This window comes from Gymnodraco acuticeps, unplaced genomic scaffold, assembly GCF_902827175.1.
Source record: "Gymnodraco acuticeps unplaced genomic scaffold, fGymAcu1.1, whole genome shotgun sequence".
Classification (NCBI taxonomy): Eukaryota; Metazoa; Chordata; class Actinopteri; order Perciformes; family Bathydraconidae; genus Gymnodraco; species Gymnodraco acuticeps.
In genome coordinates, this window is record NW_022990717.1 from 12,726 (window position 1) to 40,082 (window position 27,357).

The window sequence follows — 27,357 nt, forward strand, 5'->3', positions numbered from 1 at the left end:
AATCTCTCTAAAAAGGTCAAAGGTCACTTGTTTTGCATCAATCTTGATACAGGGTACTTATTATATGTTATCGTTTAGATTCCTAAAGCTTTTAGTCTACCATCCCATCATTCAAGGGTGGTTTTCACTATAAGTCATGTTTTTGGACGGACACTATAATTTACAGTGTTTTACTATGTTCAATCTGAATTTACTTTAAAATAAAAACATCTACATTGATTCTGACTCTTCTACATCCAACTCACAGGTTTATCATTGCTTTGAGAATTTTTTTTATTAATTTACCCCTTTTAGAAGATATGGTCATTTGTTCTGGGGATGTCATTTTCGAGCCTATTCTTTAAAATGTGGTTTTAAAAAGTACTGTTTTGGTTTAAAGATCCATCCCAGCCTGCACTGCACACTTTATAAGGCAAACGCTTGCATTGACTCTAAATGCAGCAGCTTCTCCCCCCCCCCCAAATCAGATGGCCTTGTGTGTCACAACACTGGCTCTCCTCCAGTGTTTCTCTCTCCATACATCTGCTTTATGTGCAAGCTGCTCCTGACTTCTCTCTGCCAACAACAGAAGGAACCGGCGATGAGATGACCCGCCTTCAACACCAACTAACGTCTGTCCCCATCGAGAAACCAGAACGCACTGCAGTCCTTTAGAAAGCACGTCTGACTTTCCCCTCATACTGGAGTTGTTTACTCTGAATCCCATTTGAAATTCAGCCCGGAAAACGTTCCCTAAATCCCAACACAGCACCATTATGTCAGCTTTATGCAAGTCTACTTAAAGACTCTGCAGAACTTTTTAAAAGATGCCGTTTCATAACGAGTCACGGAGACTTCTCCTTTCAGCTCCTCAGATAAGAGGGAGAATCGATAGGTTTATGAATCATCTCTTTCTAATTAACCTCGGTGATCATTTTACTTGTTCACCCCTTATTAGATATAAACATCCAAGTTCTGTGTGTGCTTCAGACTTGTTAAGTCTTCCCTCGAGCCGCTGACATTGCCTAATGCAAAGCTGTAAGCCCGACGTGTGCAGAGAGAGTCACACGGGGCGAATGTACAGATTAGATTCAACCGGCAGGGAATTCCATGCAAGGACGAAGGTCCAGTAATTATAAGAGCTGCTCCCCTGGCATCAGTAATTGAGTTTACGCTGATGAAGTACGGAAGAAAGTAATCTCATCAGCAGAGATGCCGGAGAGACTGCTTTCCATTTTCTTAGTAGATATGCAGAGTGCACGTGGACAGAGTGGAGTTATTTAAAGTCGGGTTCATTTTCGCTTCGAGGTGCTAAGTGTGTCCTGATTGCTCCGTCCTGATGGCGCGCCTCAATCTGCAAATTACAACCACTTCTCCCATGAACACGATGTCTGCTATAGCTACAGTCAGGACTGGCTTAATAATAATAATACATTTTATTTCAAAGCGCTTTTCCAGGTGCTCAAAGACGCTTTTCAGGGGTTTGATAAAACATGATAAAATAGAATAAAGAATAGAAATAAAAAATAATAACAATTTGGCTTGAACCAAATACATTGATTTGGGATGTGTGTTTTTCTGTCTTCTTTCTTGTGTCATTTGCTTTTGTGCCGCAGGAATAAAGTGTTGCCTTAGAAACAGCCAAATCTGACCTGGTGGTTTGCAATATCTTTTTGGATGGATTTGAGATCAGCTAACTGCTGTTGCACTGATCGACAGGTGGTGGCGCTCACACACAAAGAGGCATAGCAGTGCCAACGAAGACAGTGAAGAAGACCTCTGCTCCTAAGCAAACACGGATGTAAAACCATCGTTTAATTTGGTTTGAAAACGTTGCAGGAGCAAGTGCTTAAACCTGGAAATGAGATTTGAACTAGAAGTCAATGGTTTTCTGAATGTGTGTTTGCCTGAAATCAGGTCTGAGGTTAACACAAGCTGGAGAGATGTTAACGTTGTGTTCTACGACGTAAAGCACGTCATAGTAAATACTTCAGGTTGTCACTGGTCTACATGAATAAGGGTGTGTACTATCTATCTAATGGATGAACGTAATCTAGGGTTACCCATTCATCTCCTATGGAGGTTGGAACGGGAACATCATGGTTTTACAAAGTTGACTAAACCAGTCAAAGTTGAATGAATCAGCAGTTTGATGTTCAAACGCTGACTGTGGAGGATATCATGAGGCCTTGAGGCAATCAAAAGCAAAGCACAGTATTTATGATGTCAGATTTGACGTGAACACGACAGGACGGTTAAATCAGGTTTTTTCTTTTAAATGTGAAATCTCCTGCTTCTAGTTTCCAGATGAGTCATTGAGTCCTCCTCCTCCTCCTCCTCCTCCTCCTCCTCCTCCTCCTCCTCCTCCTCCTCCTCCTCCTCCTCCTCCTCCTCCTCTCCTCTCCTCTTGTTTTGTTCCACGACATAAAATACGTCAGTACAGACCCTACTGTGGATTTAGAAATGGAGGTTGTTTCCAACATTAACATGGTTGTAGTCGGTTTGTAATATCTCATGGCTGACCATAGTTCAGGGTTCTCCATTAATTTCCTGTGGAGGTCATTTTAGAGCGGGAGCAGCAAAGTGGACTCAACCAGTCGCAGTGTAATGAAAGCGCTGATCAGCAGTTTGATGTTCAAATGCCGACTGTGGAGGATATCATGAGGCCTCGAAGCAATCAAATGCAAAACACAATGTTAATGATTGATGAAAATCAGTGAGATTTGACCCGAACACGACAGGACGGTTATGTTTCTTTAAAATGTGAAATCTCTCTTGCTTGTAGTTTCCAGATGTGCTTATGAATCATTGAGACCTCCTCCTCCTCCTCCTCATCCTCATCCTCTCCTCTTGTTTGTTTCCCTGCAGCCATTGAGACGCAGAGCACCAGTTCTGAGGAGCTCGTCCCCAGCCCCCCCTCACCACCGCCCCCCCCCAGAGTCTACAAGCCCTGCTTCGTCTGTGAGGACAAGTCCTCGGGATACCACTATGGAGTCAGCGCCTGTGAGGGCTGCAAGGTAGGATCCTCCGTCAGATCCTCGCTCTGAGACAATCAGGCAGAGGGCGTCAGGCATTATTAAACACTGTGTCGTGGAGGGAGATTAGAGGCAAGGCTTCTCCGCCATGTCCCGTACTAGGAGTGTTATGTGTATGAATGAGACCATTTATCAAACGGTAGAAAACAGATGTTTACCACAATGAAAGGAACGGCATCCAATAAGTGTGTCTGCAGTATGTGACCCAACCCTTTAAGGGAATTACTGCCGAAACGGGTTTATTGCCAAAGTTAGTTTAACAAACGAGTATTTGTTTGTGTATAAACGCGACACTTTATGATTCAGACTGCAAGGAAAAGCAGGTTTAGCACAAAGACAGATCCAGAAGGCGTCTCTACAGTATGTTGGGAAATTCCTCACTGTCAAGTCCTTCAGGGTTTTGGCCTGTATTCAGTGATTTAGCCCGAACCCGAGAGGCTGGAGGGCAACAGAGGACGCTTGGACAACTCGAATTGTATTTATTTTAAGACAACTCCAAGAATTCATCAGGTTGAAAACCTTCAAACACAAAGGACAAACAAATGTTAGCTCACATGCAAACACAAATTACAAACATTTTGCATGCCTCATTGCATTCTCAATAATAATAATAATAACACAAACTCAGTCACATTCCGGCCTTTTCAGGGTATTTTAATTAAAAGGATAAATTGTGAGTTATTTTAAAACCACATCATTAACTTAAATGAATTAATAAGAGAGTGTTTATCTCTACTTGGAAACAAGCACCAGAGAAACCCTCACCTGAACACCTGCGCTGTCTAAAGTATACAGCAAACGGAGCGCAGGCAGACCACGCTGCGTAAAAGGCCGTCGATTGCGCAACAGCACAACAGATCAAGTTCATAACACACAATAAACACCGGAGGAACATACCAACGGCGTCTCCGGAGCCACACACACACTGTCGCCAACTTCTCCCTCCGTGGCTTTGGGAACAAGAGACCGGCCAACTTTTTAGACTCAGAAACAGGTTTATTGCCAACTTACTCTGCATTAGGGTTACTGTGTACATGGAACAATCCTTTCGAACCGTAGCAAACGGACTTCAAGGGAAAGCACCCGTTTGCCTCAAAGAAAGATCCAGAATCCAGGAGAGATATAATAAGGCCTCTTAGAGCACATTTCTTACCATTGAAGGACATTCCTAGTTTTCCAGATGCAGAAAGGTGTTTATTGAATCAGAATACCTTTATCCGTCCCACAGAGGGGACATTTGCATTCGTTACCGCAGAAAAGAGCCACAGAGAGCTAGAGAGCTAACTTAGTTTCCCGTTAAGGTATGTTCGGTATAAAGCAGGGGTGTCCAAACTTTTTTCACCGAGGGCCACATACAGAAAAATATACGAAGGGCTGGGCCGCTCATAAAGGTGAGGTATATCGCCTCATCAGCTAAGTTATAAGTTAGCAACATGTAGGTAAATTAGGCTCGATACATGAATATGCTTTAAGAGAAAAACCGCCTACATCACAGATCTCTATCGGGTTTCATTTGTCTTGTTGGCAGCTCATCCCTTAAAAACAGAAGTCTGAGAGGGATTATAATAAGATGACAAAGGGTCTCTTTCAAGCTTGTTATGTAAATAAGTTATTAGGCTTTTTTGTATCAACTAAGATTTGTTAGAAAATGTTATCAACATGAATTGACTGAATTTATTTTAAAAGTGGGCTTTAATACTACTTTAAGAAGTACAATATAAGAGAAGCACAAGTTTAATTTGTGGGCCATATTTCATCATACTTTTTTAATTAGCTGAGGGCCGATTCAAAATGGCCAGCGGGCCGCATTTGGCCCCCGGGCCGTAGTTTGGACACCCCTGGTATAAAGGAATGATTCATCAAACTGAAAAGCACGTGTTTACCACAAAGACAGATGCAGAGGTGCACGGTGCATTAAGCGTCCTTGGGTTTCGTGAAAGGCGCTATATAAATTGAAATTATTATTATTATTATTATCCATGTGACCTTTTGAGGGAAACTCCTCACCATGTGAAGGAAATTAATTTATCTTTTTAGACTCAGAAACAAGTTTATTGCCAGCTTTGTTTTGCGTTATGGTCATTGCGTGTGTACACATGGAACAAACCTTTCGAACCGTAGTAAACGCACTGCAATGAAAAGCACCTGTTTGCCTCAAAGAAAGATCCAGAGATGCAAGAAGGCGTCTCTTTGTTGCCTTTTGAGGGTAATTTCTCGCCATGATTACATTTTCTAATAACTTTTTAGACTCAGAAACAGGTTTTATTGCCAACTTACTCTGCGTTAGGGTTACTGTGTGTGGAAGCGGAGGAATGTCAGGAATCCTTTGGAGGTTTTTGGCCCGGAGGGAGGTGGTGATCGGCTCTCTCTCTCTCTCCGGGTCAAACTGAGTTCTCCGCGGCTCACACGCCGCCATGTGCGAATATAAGCCTCGTCGTAAAAAAACAACGTGACCTCTGACCCCGATTCTCTGTTTAAAAGCGCTACAGGTGAGATACATTAAGAAGTTTGTATTACTCGGACACTTCCTCGCTCCATTACTGATGTTAAGACATTTATATTTTGTATTACAAGGTTTCTGAGATGTTTGATTCTAATATTATATTGAAAGAAATGTGGTATTTTTGGGTAGAAAAGTATAGTTTTGTGGAAAAGATTGGGATCATTTGAAAGAATTTGTTTTAATATTTCAGAATAAGAAGTAGAAATAATTCAAGAAAAGCAACGACGAGTGAGTAAAATATTTGGAGTCAAAAAGTTGTTTATTTTTGGGAAATGTTTCCAAATGCAAGTTGTGATATTTAGAGGAAAGAAGTTGACTCAAACTGAACATTTTAGAGACTAAAAACTTCTGGAAAATCTGAAATAAAGTGGATTAAATATAACAGAAATGTGAACATTGGATGAAGCTTGGTTCTAAATTCTTGTTATATTTTGTTGATGTATTAGAGTCAAAGGTTTTAACAGAGGATATATCTATTTGTATACCTCCATGCATTTGAAAAAACTGCCATAAAAAGTCCTTTTCTGCATGTGTTTTGTGCTAAAGTGGGAATTGACTGAGTAGGGGTGGGTATTAAACGAGCCCCGGTATAAAGACCGTGGTACCGTTAAGCTCCGACGTTATCGGTCTTTTTATCGGTAATGGAGACATCTAAAAAATATATTTGCCGCCCTGTCTGTCAGCCTTCCATCTCGTGTCCTCATTGGGCGTGCCGTCATTGGGCGTGCATTGCAGCAGTACTTCAATGACTCGCCAGCACCAGGCGGCCACTCTCACCAGTCTGCTGACTGAAGTGCGCGTTCATGTGTGTTGGAGGAGGTGCTCTGTAAGGAAGTCTGAAGGAAGGGGCGGATTCTTTTCGGCTGTGTACTTTCAAATGTTAGTGCACTCGAGCCGGTTTCTGAAACGTACCTACCCCACCTTTAATTACACCGTAAAATTATATCGAAAAAAATATGGTATTTTTGTGGAGAAAAGTATAATTTGGCAAAAAGAATCTGAACATTTGAAGGAAAATAAGTAGAAATAAGAAAAGCAACGACGAGTGAGTCAAATATCTGGAGTCAAAAAGTATAATTTTGGGAAATGACTCCAAAAAGTCTGCATGTCCGATACAAGTTGTTACACTTAGAGGAAAACAGTTGAATAAAGCTGAACATTTTAGCGAGTAAAAACTAACCGATATCAACTTCAGTATCACTAACACTCTTTATTTGTATATTAGAAGTCCTCTGAAATGTGATGTTTAAACGTGGAAATGAGGCGTTATGTAATGCAAACTGTTGGTGAGTTCCAGCGTAATCAGAAGCAAGTTGCCAACGTTTGCAAAATATTCCTCAAGCGTATTTTAGATGTTCCCCGGCTGAACGCAGACATCTTATGGAGAGAGATGGGTTTTTTACAAACAGCTCAGTTTAGGCACTGACAGATAAGTGAAGCCTCATCATCATCATCATCATCATTAGGTCACATGTGAGTGCAGGACCCTAATGGCAGTGAGATGTTCCCCAGAAGAAAAACACACAGTTCAGTTTCTCCGCCTCCCGATGAGAAAATAGTCCGGAACGGAAGAACGGCCTTCATTTCTCTGACATCCGACTCAAGAGGATTAAGAGGCGGATGCTTATTTATTTTGACCGTGTTGTATTTCTGTCTCCATGGCGAGCGCATTGTTGTTTCTTCCTTTGGGTGGAAGTGTGGTGTGTGTGTGTGTGTGTGTGTGTGTGTGTGTGTGTGTGTGTGTGTGTGTGTGTGTGTGTGTGTGTGTGTGTGTGTATGTGTGTGTGTGTGTGTGTGTGTGGGTGGGTGGGTGTGTGGTCTAGCATTACTATACTTGTGGGGACCTAAATCTGTTTACATAGTCACATGTGGGGACTGGCTTCCCTTATGGGGACAAATTGGAGGTCCCCATGAGGGGGATCATTCATTTTAGGGTAAAGACTTGGTTAGGGTTAGGCGTGTGTTGGTTAAGGTTAGGATAAGTCTCCAGGAAATGCATGTAAGTCAATGTAATGTCCCCTGAAGTGATGTATACATGGTATGTGTGTGTGTGTGTGTGTGTGTGTGTGTGTGTGTGTGTGTGTGTGTGTGTGTGTGTGTGTGTGTGTGTGTGTGTGTGGCAGTTTATCTGAAGCCCTTGTTTAAGAAACCTCAGGCACATTTTATTATTCAATCTAATATTTAATAATCCATTCCTCGCACAATTAATGTATATATAATATATAATGTCCGGCTTATATTTTTGTATATTTCTTACTTTTTTAATGCTATTTTATTTCTATTTGAGACGTTTACATTTTGGATTGTTTATTTCTAGTCTGTTCATTTCTCTAATGTTCAACGCAAACATGTTCCAAATTGGGATCAATAAGTACTTCTGATCTGATCTTCCCATGCAGCGATAAACTAACGGTCCCGCAGACTAACGTTTTTTTCTCAGCGCTCGCATCATGTCATTTATTTGTATTCAACACGAATGCAGAGACGGGAGGATTTCCCAGGAATCCTGCTTTATTCCCAATAATCATGAAGGCTTTATATTCAGCTGATTGTAGATCTGCAACACGTAGATCAGCATCTATTTTATAAAAAGCAGAAAAAAGGCCAATTGTCAGCTTTTCACGTTAATATGCATTCATTTAAATGATTCTATGGGAATCTAAAGACCTATTAAGGTGTAAGATTGCCTTCATTGGGATTTTCCAATAATTTCTTTTTGTTCTCTGGTTTTTCATCGTAGCAAAATGAGCCAGACATTTACAAAAAATAGGAGAAATTACAGTAAACGCAAATACATACACGCATTTACAGAAGTTACTCCTCAGACGTTATTTCACCAGGATGTTAAGAAAATGTATTTCTGATCCATTACTGTCATTAACTTGGCTTTCGTTATCATTTCTTTTGGACCAAAAACAACAGGTGCAAAACGTCACAGTTGCAACCAGATGATAAAGAACTTGTTTTAATTTTCTGTCAATCAACGAGATATGAAATCAGGAGCCCAGCTGCACACAGGACAGAAACAGCATTAATGCAGTCAGTATTTGCTGCACCTTCTCAGCGTTTGACTCCTTAAGGGCTGAGTTCCTGTGCGGGGTCGAGGTGCGGACCGCTCTGATTTGAATTGTTAAAACAGGACATCTGGGCCTCCAGAAGAACATGCATATGCAACGCTGCAGTGACAGCTTCCTGTGTGACGACCCAAAGTCATGAAGCCCTGCAAAGTCAAAGCAGCATCTCGTTCTCCACACTTTCTTGCTCCTTGCGTCCTTCTTATGGCGCGTTTCCACTGCAGCGGGGTAGCCCCGTTTAAGCGTCCCTAAGCGTCCTCGCTCTGGCCTCTTTGGAGAGTGCTATTACGTTTAGTAAATTGGGCCTTTTCACTTTTATCCCTCTTCACTAGTATCCCATATCCCCTCTTCATAATCTACACCCGATTCTAGGGTAAGCACAAGGAGGCCTGTTCATTTCAATTTCTGGCTTTGTGTTTCTTCATCTCTTACTCGTTTAATATTTAGGAGAGTGCATTTACGTAGTTTCGTTGTGCCTCTTTTCCTCTGTTTCTGGCTGATCTTTTCGTACCCTTGTTTCTCAGAGAAGAGAAGAAATACTATTCTAATAAGGAGCTGGCACATGTGTCTCTTCACTGATACATTGGGGGGTCAAAGGTCATATGACAAGGGATTCCATTGGCGGCATGTGCCGGCCTGTGCCTTTAACCGTGTACTTCTGGTAGAACTGCTCGGGTCTTGATAGATTGAGTGGGGAAGTTCATGAGATATTTCTAGAAATATTTCGCTGGCCGTCCGAGGCCGTGGCGCATTTCCATTACAGTTTAGGACCTGGGGTAGTTACTATAGCAACGCAGTGTAGGCGGGGCTCCCGCTGGATTTGATCATCCCCAATGAGATGTAGGAACGTCGTCACCTCCTCGGTCGACCACGGTGTGCTTTTCTTTGACGTTGCCATTTTTGTAGCTCCTCCGTTTACAAAAATGCTGCAAGCTTGCTTCTAGATATATGCGACGCTAGGGAAGATCTCGCGGGCGATCTTGTGACGATTCTCTCTGACCAATCAGCAGTCGAGAGTGTTGACGTCACTAGTTCAGCCCTGGCCCTGGTCTGATAGAACCACGATTTTATGGGGCCGGAAAAAGAGGGAAAAAGTACCCGCTAGCCGGGGCTGCGCTATATGGAAAGACCACCAAAAACTGGCCTGGCCGCTTGAGGACGGTTAAGGATGCTTAAACGGGGCTACCCGCTGCAGTGGAAATGCGCCATTAGACTCCTCAAATTGTCCCAGCATGCACCAGGGGATCGTCTTTAAGACACCAGAAAGAATCTGATTAAGGACTCTGTAATGATCCCTGACTCTGCTGCTGTTGGTTCGGCTGGTAACACATGAAGAAGAAGTTGAATATATGTTTCATTCTGAACTACAGTTATATTTGGCTTTCCAGGCTTGACATACTGCTGCCTGTCAGATTTATGTATCATTTTCAATAAAGTGCATCCGAGTTTCTCACAAAAGAGGATCCTCAAAGGCTTTTGCAAAACAAACACAAAAAGCTAGTTTGGATTGATTTAGTTTGATCGTTAAATGTCAATTTCTTGTCTTTATATGTGTCCTTGTTGCAAATGGAGCTTCTGTGATGCAAGGACAAATATCTCACTCGATTTGACTGTTAAGTATTATCGGATCACATCCTCACATATAAGCCACGTTGCACACTCCAAAAGTGCTTATATGTTTATATTGCACAGAGCCTCACAAGGAAAGTTACATCAACACAAAAAGCATAAGACGAAGTCTCAGAAATCTAAAGAACCCTCAGAAACAAAAGCCATCTGTGAGCCTTCAGACGTGGAGTTCAGGGAGCGAGTGTGTGCAGAACACTTTGAAAAATGACATCTTAACATTGTTTTGCATAAGCCCTGAGAGGTCCAGGGAGAAAGGGCTCTGACAGGCCTTCAGCAGCAAAGACAAAACTCTGAGCGTGAAACCCCCCCCCCCAAATACCCTCTCTTTTCCTCCCTGGGTCCCGAGGCGTTGACACGGCAGGATTAGTTTGATGGAACTGGTTTGACAAGCGGGAGAGCGTAACCTCTCTGAATAAAAACACAATTCAGACGGCTAACACTGGAAGGGAACCCCCCCTCTTTCTGAACCCCAGGCCCTTTAAAACCCCTTTATCCCCCCCCCCCCCCCCCCACACACACACACACACACACACACACACACACACACACACACACACACACACACACACACACACACACACACACACACAATGAAGGAAATCACCTAGATTCACCTACAGCGATATTTTGACAAAACAGATTCTTTTAGAAGTGATTTGGTTAGTTACTTTCAATGCAAGAATGTCAGAAATGCAGTTTTCAGCGTCTGAAAAATACAGTTTTCTTGCTTTTCTGTGTTTTATATGATATTAAAGGGCATATATATTTGTTTCTGAATTGACAAAATAATACTACGCTTACCTGTTGCTAAACATGACACACAGGAAGGGAGGGAAACAATCACCTAGATTCACCAACAGCGATATTTTAACAAACAACAATATTTGTGTGTATAAGTGATTTGATAATGACCGAAAGAACGAGATCGCGGATACAAGCGGCCGAGATGGGTTTTCTCCGCAGGGTGGCTGGCGTCTCCCTTAGGGATAAGGTGAGAAGTTCAGTCATCAGGGAGGGACTCGGAGTTGAGCCGCTCCTCCTTCGCGTCGAAAGGAGCCAGTTGAGGTGGTTCGAGCACCTAGTTAGGATGCCACCTGGGCGCCTCCCTAGGGAGGTGTTCCAGGCACGTCCAGCTGGGAAGAGACCAAGGGGTAGACCTAGGACCAGGTGGAGGGATGATATCTCTTCGCTGGCCTGGGAGCGCCTTGGGACCCCCCAGTCAGAGCTGGTTGATGAGGGGAAAGGAACGTTTGGGGCTCTCTGCTGGAACTGCTACCCCCGAGACCCGACCACGGATAAGCGGGAGAAGATGGATGGATGGATGGATGATTTGATAAGAGACTTTCAATGCAAAAAATTTCCAAAAATTCAGTTTTCAGACTCTGATATTTGGAGATTTCTCTGTGTTTTATATCGTATTAACGGGCATATCTTTGTTGCTCTGAAGAAACACTTTCCTGATACTAATCATAAAATCACCTAGATCCCCCCACAGCGATATTTTATCAATCCATATTCTTTAAAATAGAAGTATTTTGATTATCAATTAAGTTAATTTTCTTTCAGAGTTTTCAGCCTCTGAAATATGGAGTTCTCTACTTTTCTTCAATCTCATATTGAAGCGAATATCTTCAAAATGTTTTGGACTTTGAAAACAAGTCTGAAGAAATGTACACTAAAAAAAGCGATGGGCATGTACATTACAAAACATGCTTTGTGTTCCACAGAGAAAAGCATTGCTCAATACACTTTAGCCCACAGGTATCAAACTCAAGGTCCAAATCCGGCCCTTGGTGGATTTAATTTCGGCCCGCAGGATAATCTCTAATAACTATTAGATCTGGCCCTCCGGTATATTGCACGCACACCTTCACTCCATCCTGAGGGTCTCCTCCGCTCAGAGCCTGAGCCCAAACATTGATGACCTTGCACCCAAGATGAGACGCCAAGTATCTGAGCTAGCATCACAGAGCAGCACACTGAGTTCAATGGATGTTTCCTTCTGCACTTTCTCTCAGGACAACAGGGCATGTTTGGTTTTCTCTCTGAGGGGAATAGTTTTGTTGAAGCTGTTGTTGACCTGTGGGAAAATGTACTCATAAGAACTGACTCTGGAAAAGCTGCAGATAGAGCCATAAGAAATTAATGCAGCTGATTATTTAATGTTGTTTTTATAGGCAATCATTGAAGCTTTGTTAGTTCCAGGTTTAATATGTGCAATAAGTTCATTTCAATAAGTTCTGCAATAAACATTGAACCAGTCCGGCCCTCCACTAGTACCCATTTTTTATTTTGGCCCACTGTGTATTTGAGTTTGACCCCCCTGCTCTATGGTGTACACTTATGTGGAGATCAGACTCTTCACTGATCTAAATAGACTTTCATATGTAAACATGTTTTCATGTGTGCATTAAAGGAATAGTTGTAGGCATGTGACATGAAACAAATACGTAATCTTATCAGAAGTACTGGCAAATACATTGTGACATCACTCCGGAAAACACTCTCGCTCCAACACATTGTACGTGATAGTCTAAGGGGCGGGACATCTCTAGGCTGTTGACCAATCACAACAGAGCCGACCAGCTAACCAATCAGAGCAGACTGAGCTCTGGTTTCAGACAGAGGGTGAACAGAGGTGCTGCAGCACAGGCAGGATGAGAACAAGAGGCTTTCAGGTTGATGCACCGTCTGTTTAACTGTTCAAATATCCTTTCTGATGCTTCCTCTGAGTGAGTCCTGAATCATTGAGTGTTGTTGATTTAGTCTCTCTCGCAGCAGGAGTTGTCAGAAAGCGTTGTGCACATTGTTTTTGAGGTATCCTGCTGACTAACAGACAAACACAAAACAAGACTAAAATACGACTTCTTTGCCGTAACGATGCGTTAGGCAGGAGTTTTTAAATCTGGTAACATGATTGCATATGCATGTTCCTGCTGCCGTGGATACACTGATTTCAGGATGCTACTCATTTCCTGGTTTCGTTCAGGCCGTAGATTCAATCAGGAGTGAAACACACATTCAGTCGTCGTTTACATACAAATTCTGGACGGTGCATTCAGCGTACGCCCGCTCCTTTTCCCTATATCTTTATTTACTCAACAACAAAGAGTCGTGCGGCAATGTTGTATTTCTGTAGAAGGCCATGAAAAATACTGTAAATATAGAGTTCACTTGACCTTAGACATCAATCAATCAATCAATCAATCAATCAGTCAGTCAATCAATCAATCAATCAATCAATCAATCAATCAGTCAGTCAGTCAATCAATCAATCAATCAATCAATCAATCAATCAATCAATCAGTCAGTCAGTCAATCAATCAATCAATCAATCAGTCAGTCAATCAATCAATCAATCAATCAATCAATCAATCAATCAGTCAATCAATCAATCAATCAATCAATCAATCAATCAATCAATGTTTATTTATAGCCCAATATCACAAATGTTACATTAGTCTCAGTGGACTTCACAGTTTGTACAGAATATCAGTATGACAATACGACACCCTCTGTCCTTAGACCCTCTGTCCTTAGACCCTCTGTCCTTAGACCCTCTGTCCTCAGACCCTCTGTCCTCAGACCCTCTGTCCTCAGACTCTCTGTCCTCAGACCCTCTGTCCTTAGACCCTCTATCCTTAGACCCTATATCCTTAGACCCTCTGTCCTCAGACCCTCGGTCCTTAGACCCTCTGTCCTTAGACCCTCTGACCTTAGACCCTCTGTCCTTAGACCCTCTGTCCTCAGACCCTCTGTCCTTAGACCCTCTGTCCTTAGACCCTCTGTCCTTAGACCCTCTGTCCTCAGACCCTCTGTCCTCAGACCCTCTGTCCTTAGACCCTCTGTCCTTAGACCCTCTGTCCTCAGACCCTCTGTCCTCAGACCCTCTGTCTCAGACTCTCTGTCCTCAGACCCTCTGTCCTTAGACCCTCTATCCTAGACCCTATATCCTTAGACCCTCTGTCCTCAGACCCTCGGTCCTTAGACCCTCTGTCCTTAGACCCTCTGACCTTAGACCCTCTGTCCTTAGGACCCTCTGTCCTCAGCACCCTCTGTCCTTAGACCCTCTGTCCTCAGACCACTCTGTCCTTAGACCCTCTGTCCTTAGACCCTCTGTTCCTTAGACCCTCTGTCCTCAGGACCCTCTGTCCTCAGACCCTCTGTCCTTAGACCACTGCTCCTCAGACACTACTCTGTCCTCAGACCCTCTTGTCCTTTTTAGACCCTTCATCCTTAGACCCTATATCCTTAGACCCTCTCGTACCTCAGACCCTCGGTCCTTAGGACCCTCTGTCCTTAGGACCCTCTGACCTTAGACCCATCTGTACTTGTAGGACCCTCTTGGTCCTCAGACCCTCTGTCCTTAGACCCTCTGTCCTCAGACCCTCTGTCCTTAGACACACTCTGACCTTAGACCCTCTGTCCTTTAGACCCCTCTGACCTTAGATCCTTCTTGTCCTTAGACCCTCTGTCCTTAGACCCTCTGTCCTTAGACCCTCTGTCCTCAGGACCCCTCTATCCTCTGACCTCTGTCCTAGACCCCTCTGTCCTCAGACCCTCTGTCCTCAGACCCTCTGTCTAGACCCTCTGTCCTTAGACCCTCTGTCCTCAGACCCTCTGTCCTCAGACCCTCTATCCTTAGACCCTCTGTCCTCAGACCCTCTGTCCTCAGACCCTCTGTCCTTAGACCCTCTGTCCTCAGACCCTCTGTCCTCAGACCCTCTGTCCTTAGACCCTCACATCGTACAAGGAACACTTCTGAAGAAAACCCACAGTTAAAGGGAACATGGGAGAAACCTCAGGGAGAGCAACAGAGGAGGGATCCCTCTCCCAGGACGGACAGACGTGCAATAGATGCCGTGTGTAAATTGAAAAGATAATACATTTGCAACATAGGTAGTCCAAATGTTTGGAAATGCATGTGTGTATAATAGGAAGATGAATCCACAAGGATATCCATCCAGGACCTATGATCCAGGACCACAGCCACGACTCAAGATCCAGGGCTCGCGATGCAGGACCGCAGGATCATCCATGACTCCGGATCCCGGCGTATACAGACACCAAAAAGAAAGAAATGTGGGGAAGCTGGGTTAATCGGAACATGAGAGTACACAGGTATAGAGAGAAGGAAGAAGTAAGATGTCCCCCGACAAACTAAGCCTATAGCAGCATGGACATAGACATGCTTAGCCTCCTGCTGGTACTACTGTCTGTTTACTACTGTCTGTAATTCAGCGACCATGAAAAAGTACCTGATAGAAACCCACTTCAAACATCTCTTGAATGCTTTGTCGTGGCATCGACACCAGAGGCTGCTTTGGATATTGTAACTGCACAAGGAATAAAACTTGAAGGAACCTGCAGGTCCGCTGCAACTCAGACTACTTTTAAATCCAGGCTGAAGACTTTTCTTTTTGTCGCTGCTTTTAATTGAAACTGAGCCGTTGTGTTTCTGTGTGAACTATTCATATCTTAAACTGCACTGTAACTTTTTATTCATGTGCTTTTTATTACCTGATCATTGATTCTCAACCTGGTGTCGAGTGATATTTCACCGACACAGGAGCGAAGGAACGTCAATACAGGCACCGTTTTGGTTTCAAACCCCTGGAAGGATACCAAAAAAGTCCACAGGTCAACTAAAGTACTTTAAATGGTTTGTGGGTCAAACTAGAGGCCAGTTTTATTAGTTTCGGAAAAAACTAAAGGATCTTATAGTTCGAGGACTTTAGGGTACATGTTCTTAGTTTTACTAAAACTATTGTGAGCTTTATAGTAGGATACAAGGTACGACTATTTTATAGTGGGTACGACTATGAGTATTTCCCCACAAAAAACATTGACAGTCTTTTAATGTTTCTTTTATTATCTTTTACTGATTTTAAATGCCTTTGTCTGAATGTCTTTCATTTGTGTAAAGCACCTTGAATTGCCTTGTGTTGAAAGGTGCTATATAAATAAACTTGCCTTGCCTTGAAGTGGTTACCTGTTACAAATACCTGGGTATCTGGCTTGATGATTGTCTCACTTTTAAACTTGCTGAGGGTTAGGCTAGGTTTCTTTTTCAGGAACAAGTCCTGTTTCTCGCTTGAGGCCAGGAAAAGGCTCTGTGACCTTTTGACCTGTGCTGGACTATGGTGATCTGATCTATATGAATGCACCTGCTGCCCATTGCCTGATCAAGTTAGATGCCGCCTATCACAGCGCACTGAGATTTGTCACAGATTGTAAAGCACTCACTCATCACTGTACCCTGTATGCCGAGGCAGGTTTGCCTTCACTTATTGTACGGAGGCTCAGTCATTGGTACACGTTCATTTATAAAGCTTTGTTGGGTAAACTCCCGTATTATATCTGCTCTCTGATCACACAGAGAGTTGCAAGCAGCTATTATCTGAGATCGCATGATGTAGTATTGTTAGATGTGCCAAGAGCAAGGACTGTCTTAGGTAAGACAGCTTTTATGTGCGCAGCTCCACTTGCTTGGAACAATCTTCAGCAGGAATTGAAACTGAGCAATCTCATTCCTCTGCATGTCTTTAAAGCTAGGCTAAATGAAATGCTCGTTGATACTATGGGCACTTGTGAATGTCTATAACTATGTAAATGTATCCTGTAAATATAATGTATGATGTCCTTTATTGTTTTATGTTTCATGTGGAACCTATTTGCTGCAGGTCTCCCTTGAAAAAGAGATCTATGATCAATCTGGTTGAATAAAGGTTTTAAATTAAATTGCTTCTATATAAACTCAACATGGCTCTTTTTAAAACGAAGGAAAAAGTCCTATAAACACTTTCTTTAATGCAGACTTGTAAGACCTTTAGTATCTCTATGAAAAATCAAAACAATTACACAAAGAAATGAATTTAATGAGTAAAATAACTATATTTAAACAAAATAGAGTCGAGTAGAAGTATTCAAAATGCACTTAAGGTAGAGTTGCCAAAAAATCCTTCTTATTGATTATTTGTCCAACTTTTCACTTCATTCAACTACTATGGAAGGGAAGGCATGCATCATGAGTTTTTACCTTTTAAAGACGGCATTAATTACAGCTTCAGTTCTACGACAGAAAGCGCTGTTTGACTTTTAAATTGAGCTTTTAAATATTGGTAATTCAGCTGATCGTTATGTTTTTTACACTTGGCTGCTGCCCCCATCACCAGCGATACATTACTTTACTTCCTGCAGGTAAACAGGCAAACTCAAGCCTTCTTTATTTGGCCCTTTTTAAACCTGATTAACATCCAGAAGTCCTGATTCAAAAGATTCAACGGTTTTAATGTCATATGCACATACAGCTAGAGATGTAGAAAATGGCAATGAAAATCTTGTGACCCTCCAACGATGCAACATATATAATAAAATACAAATACAAATAAAAAATAGTCTATATACACGTAAATAGAATATGTTATGTATAAGAACAGAATGTAAAATGTGCGTGTGTGTGTGTGTGTGAGCGTGTGTGTGTGTGTGTGGTGTGTGTGTGTGTGTGTATGTGTGTGTGTGTGTGTGTGTGTGTTGTGTGTGTGTGTGTGTGTGTATGTGTGATGTGTGTGTGCTGTAGTGTGTGTGTGTGTGTAGGGTGTGTGTACGTGGTGTGTGTGTGGGTGTGTGTGTGTGTGTGTGTGTGTGTGCGTGCCGTGCGGTGCGTGTGTGTGGTGGTGTGTGTGTAGTGTTTGTGTGTGTGGGTGTGTGTGTGTGTGTGTGCGTGCGTGTGTGTTGTGTGTGTGTGATGTGTGTGTGTGTGTGTGTGTGTGTGTGTGTGTGTGTGTGCTGTGTGTGTGTGTGTGTGTGCGTGTGTGTGTGTGAATGAGAGAGCTTTAAAGATGGCTTCTGGTCGCTCCGGGGGAAGACGAGCTGAACGGGGGCCTCGGTGACCTGAAACCTCCTTCCGTTGCCTTTCTGTTCTCTGGTTCTCTGCAGATATTCAGAGCGGTCAGTCTGTTCAGGCTCTCTCTCACTATCTCACTCTTTCTATCTCACTCTTTCTACTGCTTCCTCCTTTCAGTTGTATCTGCAGCTCCATCTGCTCGGTGCTCAGATAAGCAGTGATTGGGTTTCGGGGGTCTGAGAGAAGTGTCTCTTGTTTTCTGTGTTGTAGTGTTTGTCTCTTATCTGTCCAGGTTTCACATTAGCGGCAGTAACAATGCGGCTCTTTGTGCCGACCAGGCGCTTTTCTTCTTCTGTTTCTGTAGATGATACTGGGCTGCAGAGTCCCAGGAAGTATTCACAGCCTGTACTGCACAAAATAGTACTTTTACAATGCTGTAAAACTAATCCATCTAAAATTATGACCTGAAAAAAGCCCATTCAAGACAAAAATGTTAGTAACTGACTTAATGAGCTCCCCATTGACATCAGGACGGTAGATAGCTTGCACATCTTCCGGCGCAAACTGAAAACTCATCTCTTTCGACTCTACCTCGAGCGTTAGAACTATTAACAAAGCACTTATATACTAATAAAGGACTGGCTTACCTAAAGCCAGTTGAGTAGCACTTGAAATGTTTGGCTCTATGAAACCTGATGTACTTTATGATTCTGTTTTCTTCAAGGTTGTGTCTTCCTGGTCGAATGTACTTATTGTAAGTCGCTTTGGATAAAAGCGTCAGCTAAATGCAATGTAATGTAATGTAATGTAATAAATAGGTAAAAGTATAAGTCAATACATTTAATACACAAACATAAGAAGTTAATGTTGAAATGTCCAATAAAAAGATTAAATAGAATAACATGTGATTATGTAATGTAATAAATAAGTAAATAAATAATATACAAACGTAAAAAGATAACGTAAACATCTGCAATGAAAAGACAAAAATAAAATATAACGTCCCATGAAATGTCGGGCCCATCTGGGTCTCCTTCCTGAACTCTCCAGTGCACTGCAGGTGTAAGTAATATCCTGGGCTGGATAAATATCACCCGTTCACTGCCCTCTCCACCTCTGCTCCTCATTTCTCTGGAACCCCCCGGGGTCTCCAGTGTCTTCTCCCTTTCCACGGCAGTGATAAGATTTCGACACGATTAACAGCGAAAGCTAATCCTCCGCCGCTGTGCTGAATGCTCAGCAACACAAAGAGAGAGGGGAGGAAAATGGAGGAGGCAGGTGGACAAGGGGTTGGATTGTATCTAAATAATTAATGGAGGCACTTTCGTTTTTTAATCTGTAAATGAGAAGGCCTAAAATGGCGGGGCGGCCGCTCTGACACTCGATCCGCGGCCCATTAAGATAACAAACATGTTGGATAATGATCTCGGTTAAGTTGGCAGTTATCAGATCCGACATCACATCCCAACATGAAGCCTTATCTGTAGAGAGAGTTTAGGTATGAGGAGGTCAGAGGAGGGTAGATATAAACAACGTTACAGAACGCTAGGCTATAAAGGAACTACTGCACGGTCACATGACTTCACATCACCACCGCTAAGCTAAAGGAGGCTAATGTTGGGCTATAAAGCAACTACAGCAAATCAAATCAAATCAAGTTTTATTTATATAGCACATTTATAAACGATTTTTGGTGGAGCCAAAGTGCTGTACATAAAATAAAAATAGCCTACAGTAGAGACACTTTACAGCAAATACAACAACACAGATTGTTCAGAATATCAGTATGAGGAAAACGACACCCTCTGTCCTTAGACCCTCTGTCCTTAGACCCTCACATCGTACAAGGAAACACTTCCAGAGAAAACCCACAGTTTAAGGGAACATGGGAGAAACCTCAGGGAGAGCAACAGAGGAGGGATCCCTCTCCCAGGACGGACAGACGTGCAATAGATGCCGTGTGTAAATCCAAGAGATAATACATTTTACAGCAAATAGACCGAATGTTAGGAAATGCATGTGTCTGTAATAAGAAGATGAATCCACGAGGATGTCAGCTACAATCCTGTGGAAGCCATCAGGGAAGCAGCATGGCGAGACCCAAGGCAGGACCGCAGAGACAGGTTCAGCCACGCCCCGAAGTCCACGACTTAATCCAGAACTCAGGATAGAGGATCCAAGACACAGGACTACAGCAAGAGGATCAGCCTCGACTCCGGATCCCGGCGTAGATATAGATACAAAACAAGAACAAAGATTTGGCTGGGTTAATCGGAACCAAGAGAAGTACACAGGACACAGACAGAGAGGGAAAAGGTCATTGGATAAAAGTTATTCTTGATAACCCTCTAGAAAGATCTCATGAACTTCCCCACTCAATCTATCAAGACTCCGAGCAGTTCTATTGGATATAGATAAGAAACAGAGAGAGGGAGCACAACAACCTATCTGCACGGTCCACATGACTTCACGTCACCACCGCTAAACTAAAGGTAATGTTGAGCTATAAAGGAATTACAGCACGGTCACATGACTTCACGTCACCACCGCTAAGCTAAAGGAGGCTAATGTTGGGCCTATAAGGAACTACAGCACGGTCATGTGACTTCACGTCACCACCGCTAAGCTAAAGGTGGCTAATGTTGAGCTATAAAGAACTACAGCACGGTCACATGACTTCACGTCACCACCGCTAAGCTAAAGGTGGCTAATGTTGAGCTATAAAGGAACTACAGCACGGTCACATGACTTCACGTTCACCACCGCTAAGCTAAAGGAGGCTAATGTTGGCGTGATGACGTTTAGTCGTCTCATTTGGAGACTTGTTAGACCTTTTTTACTTTTTTCATAAGGTTTTTAGAAGTTATACAGAATAAGGTCCAGTCTTTAACCCACTGCCTTATATTCCAAATATGAATAGAGTGTGTTCTTGATACACACAGTTTAGCTCTCAGCTTAATGTAAAAAATAATTCTATTGATGCTTTCAACTGGATATTGTATAAGCATCCTTTGTCGACTGGTTTGTAAAGAAACGTTTGTTCTACAGTTGCATTCAACCATGATCAACAGAGTTTCAGACCTGTCTTATAACCCATTCAGGAGCTTCACTATCAAACTAAGGATTACCCTGAAGTCGTGCTGTACGCAGATGATGCTGTGACAGGTAGTTTTACCATCCTTGTGTTTTGAGTGATTCATTCAGCAGAAACCTCTGATCCTCTCATTTATTTAACCCCCACGCTGTTTTTATATCTTAGTAACCTTTACAACACTCAGCTCAAGGGTGTCCTTTGGTTGCACATATAAGCTTCTGCAGGTCAACACTGTGGAGGAGGAGGAAGACTGAGGAAGAGGAACAGAGCCGATGTGATGATCGAGTCTTTCTCATGCATTGTGTTTCTCTGTGGGTTTAAAGTACAGAGAGTCCAGCATCTGTTTGAGGAACTACTGGAGATCAGTGTTGGGCAAGTTACTTTTAAAAAGTAACTAGTAATAGTTATAGTTACTGCTCTCAAAAAAGTAACTAGTTGCCTTTATTAGTTACTACTAATTATAAAAGTTACTTTACTTTACTTTAAAAATAATAACAATAAAATACAAGTGTTTGTGTTGTTCTGTGGCAACAGGAAGACAATGCTTTCTGTCCTGCACACAGTTTACATTGTCACAGTAATACTTGTTGCGTCCTTTATCCACCACAAATTGAAAATAGTGGTTATATCTCCAAGTTGTAAATGCGCTGCTGCTCTCGCTGATACTTGCATCTGCCATTGTGTGTGTGTGTGTGTGTGTGTGTGTGTGTGTGTGTGTGTGTGTGTGTGTGTGGTGTGTGTGTGTGTGTGTGTGTTGTGTGTGTGTGTGTGTGTGTTGTGTGTGTGTGTGTGTGTGTGTGGTGGTGTGTGTGTGTGTGTGTGTGTTGTGTGTGTGTTGTGTGTGTGTGTGTGTGCTGGTGGTGGGCGTTGCCGTGTATGTGTGTGTGTTAGCAAGTGTTTGTGTGTCTGTGTATTTTGATTTTCCCCATAAGGCAAGACCCGCCCCAACTCTGTCTCTGATTGGCTTACCCTGAAATGTTACCCCGCGTTAACCAATCATCACTCCTCTCTGGTCACTTTTCACACACCTTTACACACACACACCTCTACACACACGCACACCTCTACACACACACACCTCTACACACACCACACACACACACACCTCTATACACACACACACACACCACCTCTATACACACACTCACACCTCTACACACACACACACCTCTACACACACACACCACACCTCTACACACACACACACACCTCTACACTTATCGAACTGCCAGATTATTTCCCTTATTACTCGTTTTATGAAGGAGATGTCTGGTCACCAAGGCGCATGTGTGTGCACCGGAACGAACGAGACTATCATAATATCTTCTGAAAGCAAATGCCAGTGTCACACACACACATACACACATACACACACACACACACACACACACACACACACACACACACACCACACACACACACACACACACACACACACAGGGCCGGGCCCTGACCAATTTGACGCCTTAGGCAAGATTTTAGCTGGCGCCCCCCCCCCGGTAGTGGCAATGTCCATCAAAAACAGAAAGATGCCCCCGGGAAGACTTTTTTTTTTAAATGGTTGAAGTTAAAAGCATCAATCTGGTGCACTTTGAGAGCAACCATGAAGAGATCTATGGATACATCTCTCAACACCCATATGAAACAGAGCCTGTAAACAGATTTTCTTTTTCTTTATGGATATTTTACAAATCACTCCCCCTTTCAAACTGTATTCTTGTTTATTAATAACAACTTTTTTGTACTGTCAGTATTTATACCTGTTTTTCATCTATTCTCTTATTTTTTTATAACTATAATGATCATATAGAGGTGTGCCTTTACCTCACTGAGCTGAGGTTATCAGAGCCTCTCAGTCTTTCAGGAGAGCTCTAAAGCTCTAAAGGAGGAGCTCTAAAGCTCTCACCCCCGCGGCCGCTTACAATGTAAATTCCAATGTTAATAAAAGCACACAGAAGCTGTGTATGTTTTTTGGGAGTTTGATTTATTTTAAATGAATACAAATACAAATACAAAATAAATTAAAACCTATAATTGCACACTAAACCATTATTTAAAAAAAAGAACAATTTCACATAAACCTTTTTACTGGGACTGGGGCAGTTCAACTTGATTTTTTGGGGGGTGTGCCATAGTTTTATGGGCGCTGTAACGCGTAGTTCTGTTAGTATAAGATAATAAGATGTACTTTGTTGATCCAAATCGGGAAATTGTGTATTATGAAAAAAAAATAATAATACTTTATTTAATTTCTAACTTTTTTTTTTCTTTTTTTCCGGCGCCCCCTAGGGGTTGATGCGCCCTTAGCATTCGCCTATACTGCCTATGCCGAGGGCCGGCCCTGCACACACACACACACATCTCCTTCATAATGCGCCTTCTCCCTCGTTTTCCAGCATTCACTGGATTATCCGTAAATCATACAAACAAAACCAAAACCGGTTTCTTTCTTTTTTTAAACGTTGTTAATATGTTTTGGATGCATATTGTTCTAGTATTTGTTCACGGCTGTTACACAACAATTACGGGCCCGTCCACACTACAGCTTCGACAGCTTCAAAAACGGTTTCCAACGTGTCTGCCCATTCACTTTGAATGGGGTGACGTCACGTTGCCTCGCTTTTCACCGAACTGAATTGTGGTCAGCATAGCGGTCCGTCTCCGGCGTCAGAAGTTGAACAATGTTCAACTTCTGACGCCGGAGACGCCGGAGTAGCCAGCGCCAGCCAATCACATCCCGTTTCTGAAAATCTGACAGCTCAAGCCGTAGCACAATCAAAACCGCGTCTAAGCTGGGAGAGATATCCCGCCGTTCATTTCTATATTTCAAAAAAGATGGAGTAGAAACTAATTATCGCCGTAGCGAATCACCCCGGTTTTGTATGAGCAGACCCTCTTCACCTACCGGGATACAAACCGGAGGAACCAGGCATGGAGGGAGGTGGCAGAGACAGTGGGTGAAACTGGTAGGTTTTCGCCTGTTTGGGGAGTTTATATATATATATATATATATATGCTCGCATAAAATCTCCGGGTGTTTTTTGCTTTGTATGTCGGGGGCGGGAGATTCATGTGATTGGTTGTTGGTCGCGTTGCTCGAATAAATCCCCAAGCTTCAGACACGCCGAGCTCCAAGCTTTTATTGAAGCTGTAGTGTGGACTCTCCGTTAGTCTCTGTTGCTACCTGCTGGTGAGTAAATATAAAAATCAGTTAAAATTGACAACTAGTCTGCGATTTCTTTTTAATGTATCTGCCGGTCCTTGGCCCAATGAAGGTTGGGAACCCCTGATTTCTAACACACTGATAGTATAAGACCTGACAGCCATGGTACAAATGAACTAATTATTATAGCACCTGTAAAGATATTTTAACCAATGCCTTCTTTTTTTTGCTCTAGTCTTGGCTGAAAGAACATTTAACAAGTGGTCGATCATGTATTCGTGCAGTCACATCGGTACATGAATACTTATATGACTTACAGTGTCATATACATAGGATCACAACAGAATAAGTTACCTGTTCAAACATGTGCGTTAAAGCCACATATGCAAGAGATCATCTATTGGAAGATCAGAGTTGCTTTGAACTCAGGATTTAAGCTTTTGTGGCATTTTAAATGTATTAAAGTTTATTTACCCACCGTTTGAAAGAATGTTGTGATCGTTCAGGATTTGCTCGTGCAAGGTTTTGAGAGTTTTAATTTGTGCCTGCAATGACATACAATGGAAGTTTAAAAAGACGCTCTCTGCACCATTTATTACGTTTTTAAATAGTTGTAGTAATTACCGTTCGGGAGTTATATGAGTCTCACAAAGTTAGGTTCAAGGTTCAAGGTTTTTATTTGTCATACGAACATAGCTACAGTGTAGTTATGACGATGAAAATCTTAGGTCACCGTCTCCTCCAACACAATACAACAGATAAACAGAAACATATAGTGCAAGTAAATAGTAAATACAAAAAGAAAAATAGTTAAAAAAAGTGCAATAGTGCAATACAAGTCTATATGCAAGTTATTGGAATGATATATTAGGGACATAATGACTAAGTAGCAGAGGAATGTTATGGATGTTGTTTCAGCAGTTCAGGTGTTTAACAGTCTTATGGACTGTGGGATGAAACTGTCCCTGAGTCTGGTGGTTTTAGTCCGGATGCTGCGGTAACGCCTGCCAGACGGCAGCAGACTGAACAGTTTGTGGCTGGGGTGATGGGGGTCTTTTATAATCCTGAGGGATTTCTTCCTGAGCCGCTGGGAGTAAAGGTCCTCCATGGATGGCAGCTCCGTCCTGGTGATGTGCTGTGCAGTTTTTACCACCCTCTGTATAGCCTTACGATTGAGGGCGGTGCAGCTGCCGTACCAGGCCTTGATGCAGCCAGTGAGGACACTCTCTATGGTGCAGCTGTAGAAGGTGCAGAGTATCCTGGAGTCCATATTGAACCTCCTCAGCCTGCGGAGGAAGAAGAGCCGCTGTCGAGCTTTCTTGGTGATGGTGTTAGTGTGAAGGGTCCATGTCAGGTCCTCAGTGATGAGTCCATGTCAGGTCCTCAGTGATCAGACCATGTCAGGTCCTCAGTGATGAGTCCATGTCAGGTCCTCAGTGATGAGACCATGTCAGGTCCTCAGTGATGAGTCCATGTCAGGTCCTCAGTGATGAGTCCATGTCAGGTCCTCAGTGATGAGTCCATGTCAGGTCCTCAGTGATGAGACCATGTCAGGTCCTCAGTGATGAGACCATGTCAGGTCCTCAGTGATGAGACCATGTCAGGTCCTCAGTGATGAGTCCATGTCAGGTCCTCAGTGATGAGTCCATGTCAGGTCCTCAGTGATGAGACCATGTCAGGTCCTCAGTGATGAGACCATGTCAGGTCCTCAGTGATGAGACCATGTCAGGTCCTCAGTGATGAGACCATGTCAGGTCCTCAGTGATGATACCATGTCAGGTCCTCAGTGATGAGTCCATGTCAGGTCCTCAGTGATGAGTCCATGTCAGGTCCTCAGTGATGAGTCCATGTCAGGTCCTCAGTGATGAGACCATGTCAGGTCCTCAGTGATGAGTCCATGTCAGGTCCTCAGTGATGAGACCATGTCAGGTCCTCAGTGATGAGTCCATGTCAGGTCCTCAGTGATGAGTCCATGTCTGGTCCTTAGTGATGAGTCCATGTCAGGTCCTCAGTGATGAGTCCATGTCTGGTCCTTAGTGATGAGTCCATGTCAGGTCCTCAGTGATGAGTCCATGTCTGGTCCTTAGTGATGAGTCCATGTCAGGTCCTCAGTGATGAGTCCATGTCAGGTCCTTAGTGATGAGTCCATGTCAGGTCCTCAGTGATGAGTCCATGTCAGGTCCTCAGTGATGAGACCATGTCAGGTCCTCAGTGATGAGTCCATGTCAGGTCCTCAGTGATGTGGACACCGAGGAACCTAAAGCTGCTGACTCTCTCCACCGTAGTCCCATTGATGGCGATGGGGGCGTGTCCCTCTCTCTGCTGCTTCCTGTAATCCACAATCAGCTCCTTGGTTTTGCTGACGTTGAGATGGAGGTTGTTGTCCTGGCACCAATATGTCAGGTTTTCGACCTCTCTGTACGCCGTTTCGTCGCCGTCTGTGATCTAGCCGATGACGGTCGTGTCGCCAGCAAACTTCACGATGGTGTTAGAGCTGTGTGTGGCCACGCAGGCGTGAGTGAACAAGGAGTAGAGGAGAGGGCTGAGCATGCAGCCTTGAGGGGCTCCGGTGTTGAGGATCAGCTAGAATGGGTGTCAATGATAGCTACATCAAAGGAAGAGGCTAGACGGTCCAAACCTGGTACACATGAGAGAAGAAAGGAGACCATTACACACACCAAATGTGTGTGTAATGGTCGTTCAGGAGTTATATTAGGATCTTATAACCCTTAACCCCTAACCCTAAAACATGAAAAGTCTTAATGTATAAGTGGAAAAGCCGGATTTGTAAGCTGACAAATCCGGCTTTTCCACCCCAAAACACTGACAAGACTTTTTTCATAAAGGTTTTACACAGAAGTTATATAGAATAAGGTCACGTTTTTAACCTAAGCTTTATATTCCAAATATGAATAGAGTATAGGGCTGACCGATCAATTGATTTTAAATCGAAATCGCAATTTAAAATGATGCAATTATTAAATCGCAAAGCCTGCGATCTTTTTTTGTTTTTTTGTTTGTTTTTTGTTCTTCT

At 43.0% G+C, this 27,357-nt stretch overlaps 1 protein-coding gene across 1 annotated transcript in view; it reads left to right on the forward strand.

Moving 5' to 3' along the window:
* LOC117556348 (retinoic acid receptor beta) overlaps positions 1-27,357 on the forward strand; it is a 64,738-nt gene that overhangs the window by 12,278 nt on the left and 25,103 nt on the right. Inside the window, exon 2 of the mRNA XM_034231639.1 lies at positions 2,848-2,996. Within this exon, the coding sequence (XP_034087530.1) occupies positions 2,848-2,996 (149 nt within the window). The remainder of the gene's footprint in view (positions 1-2,847; positions 2,997-27,357) is intronic.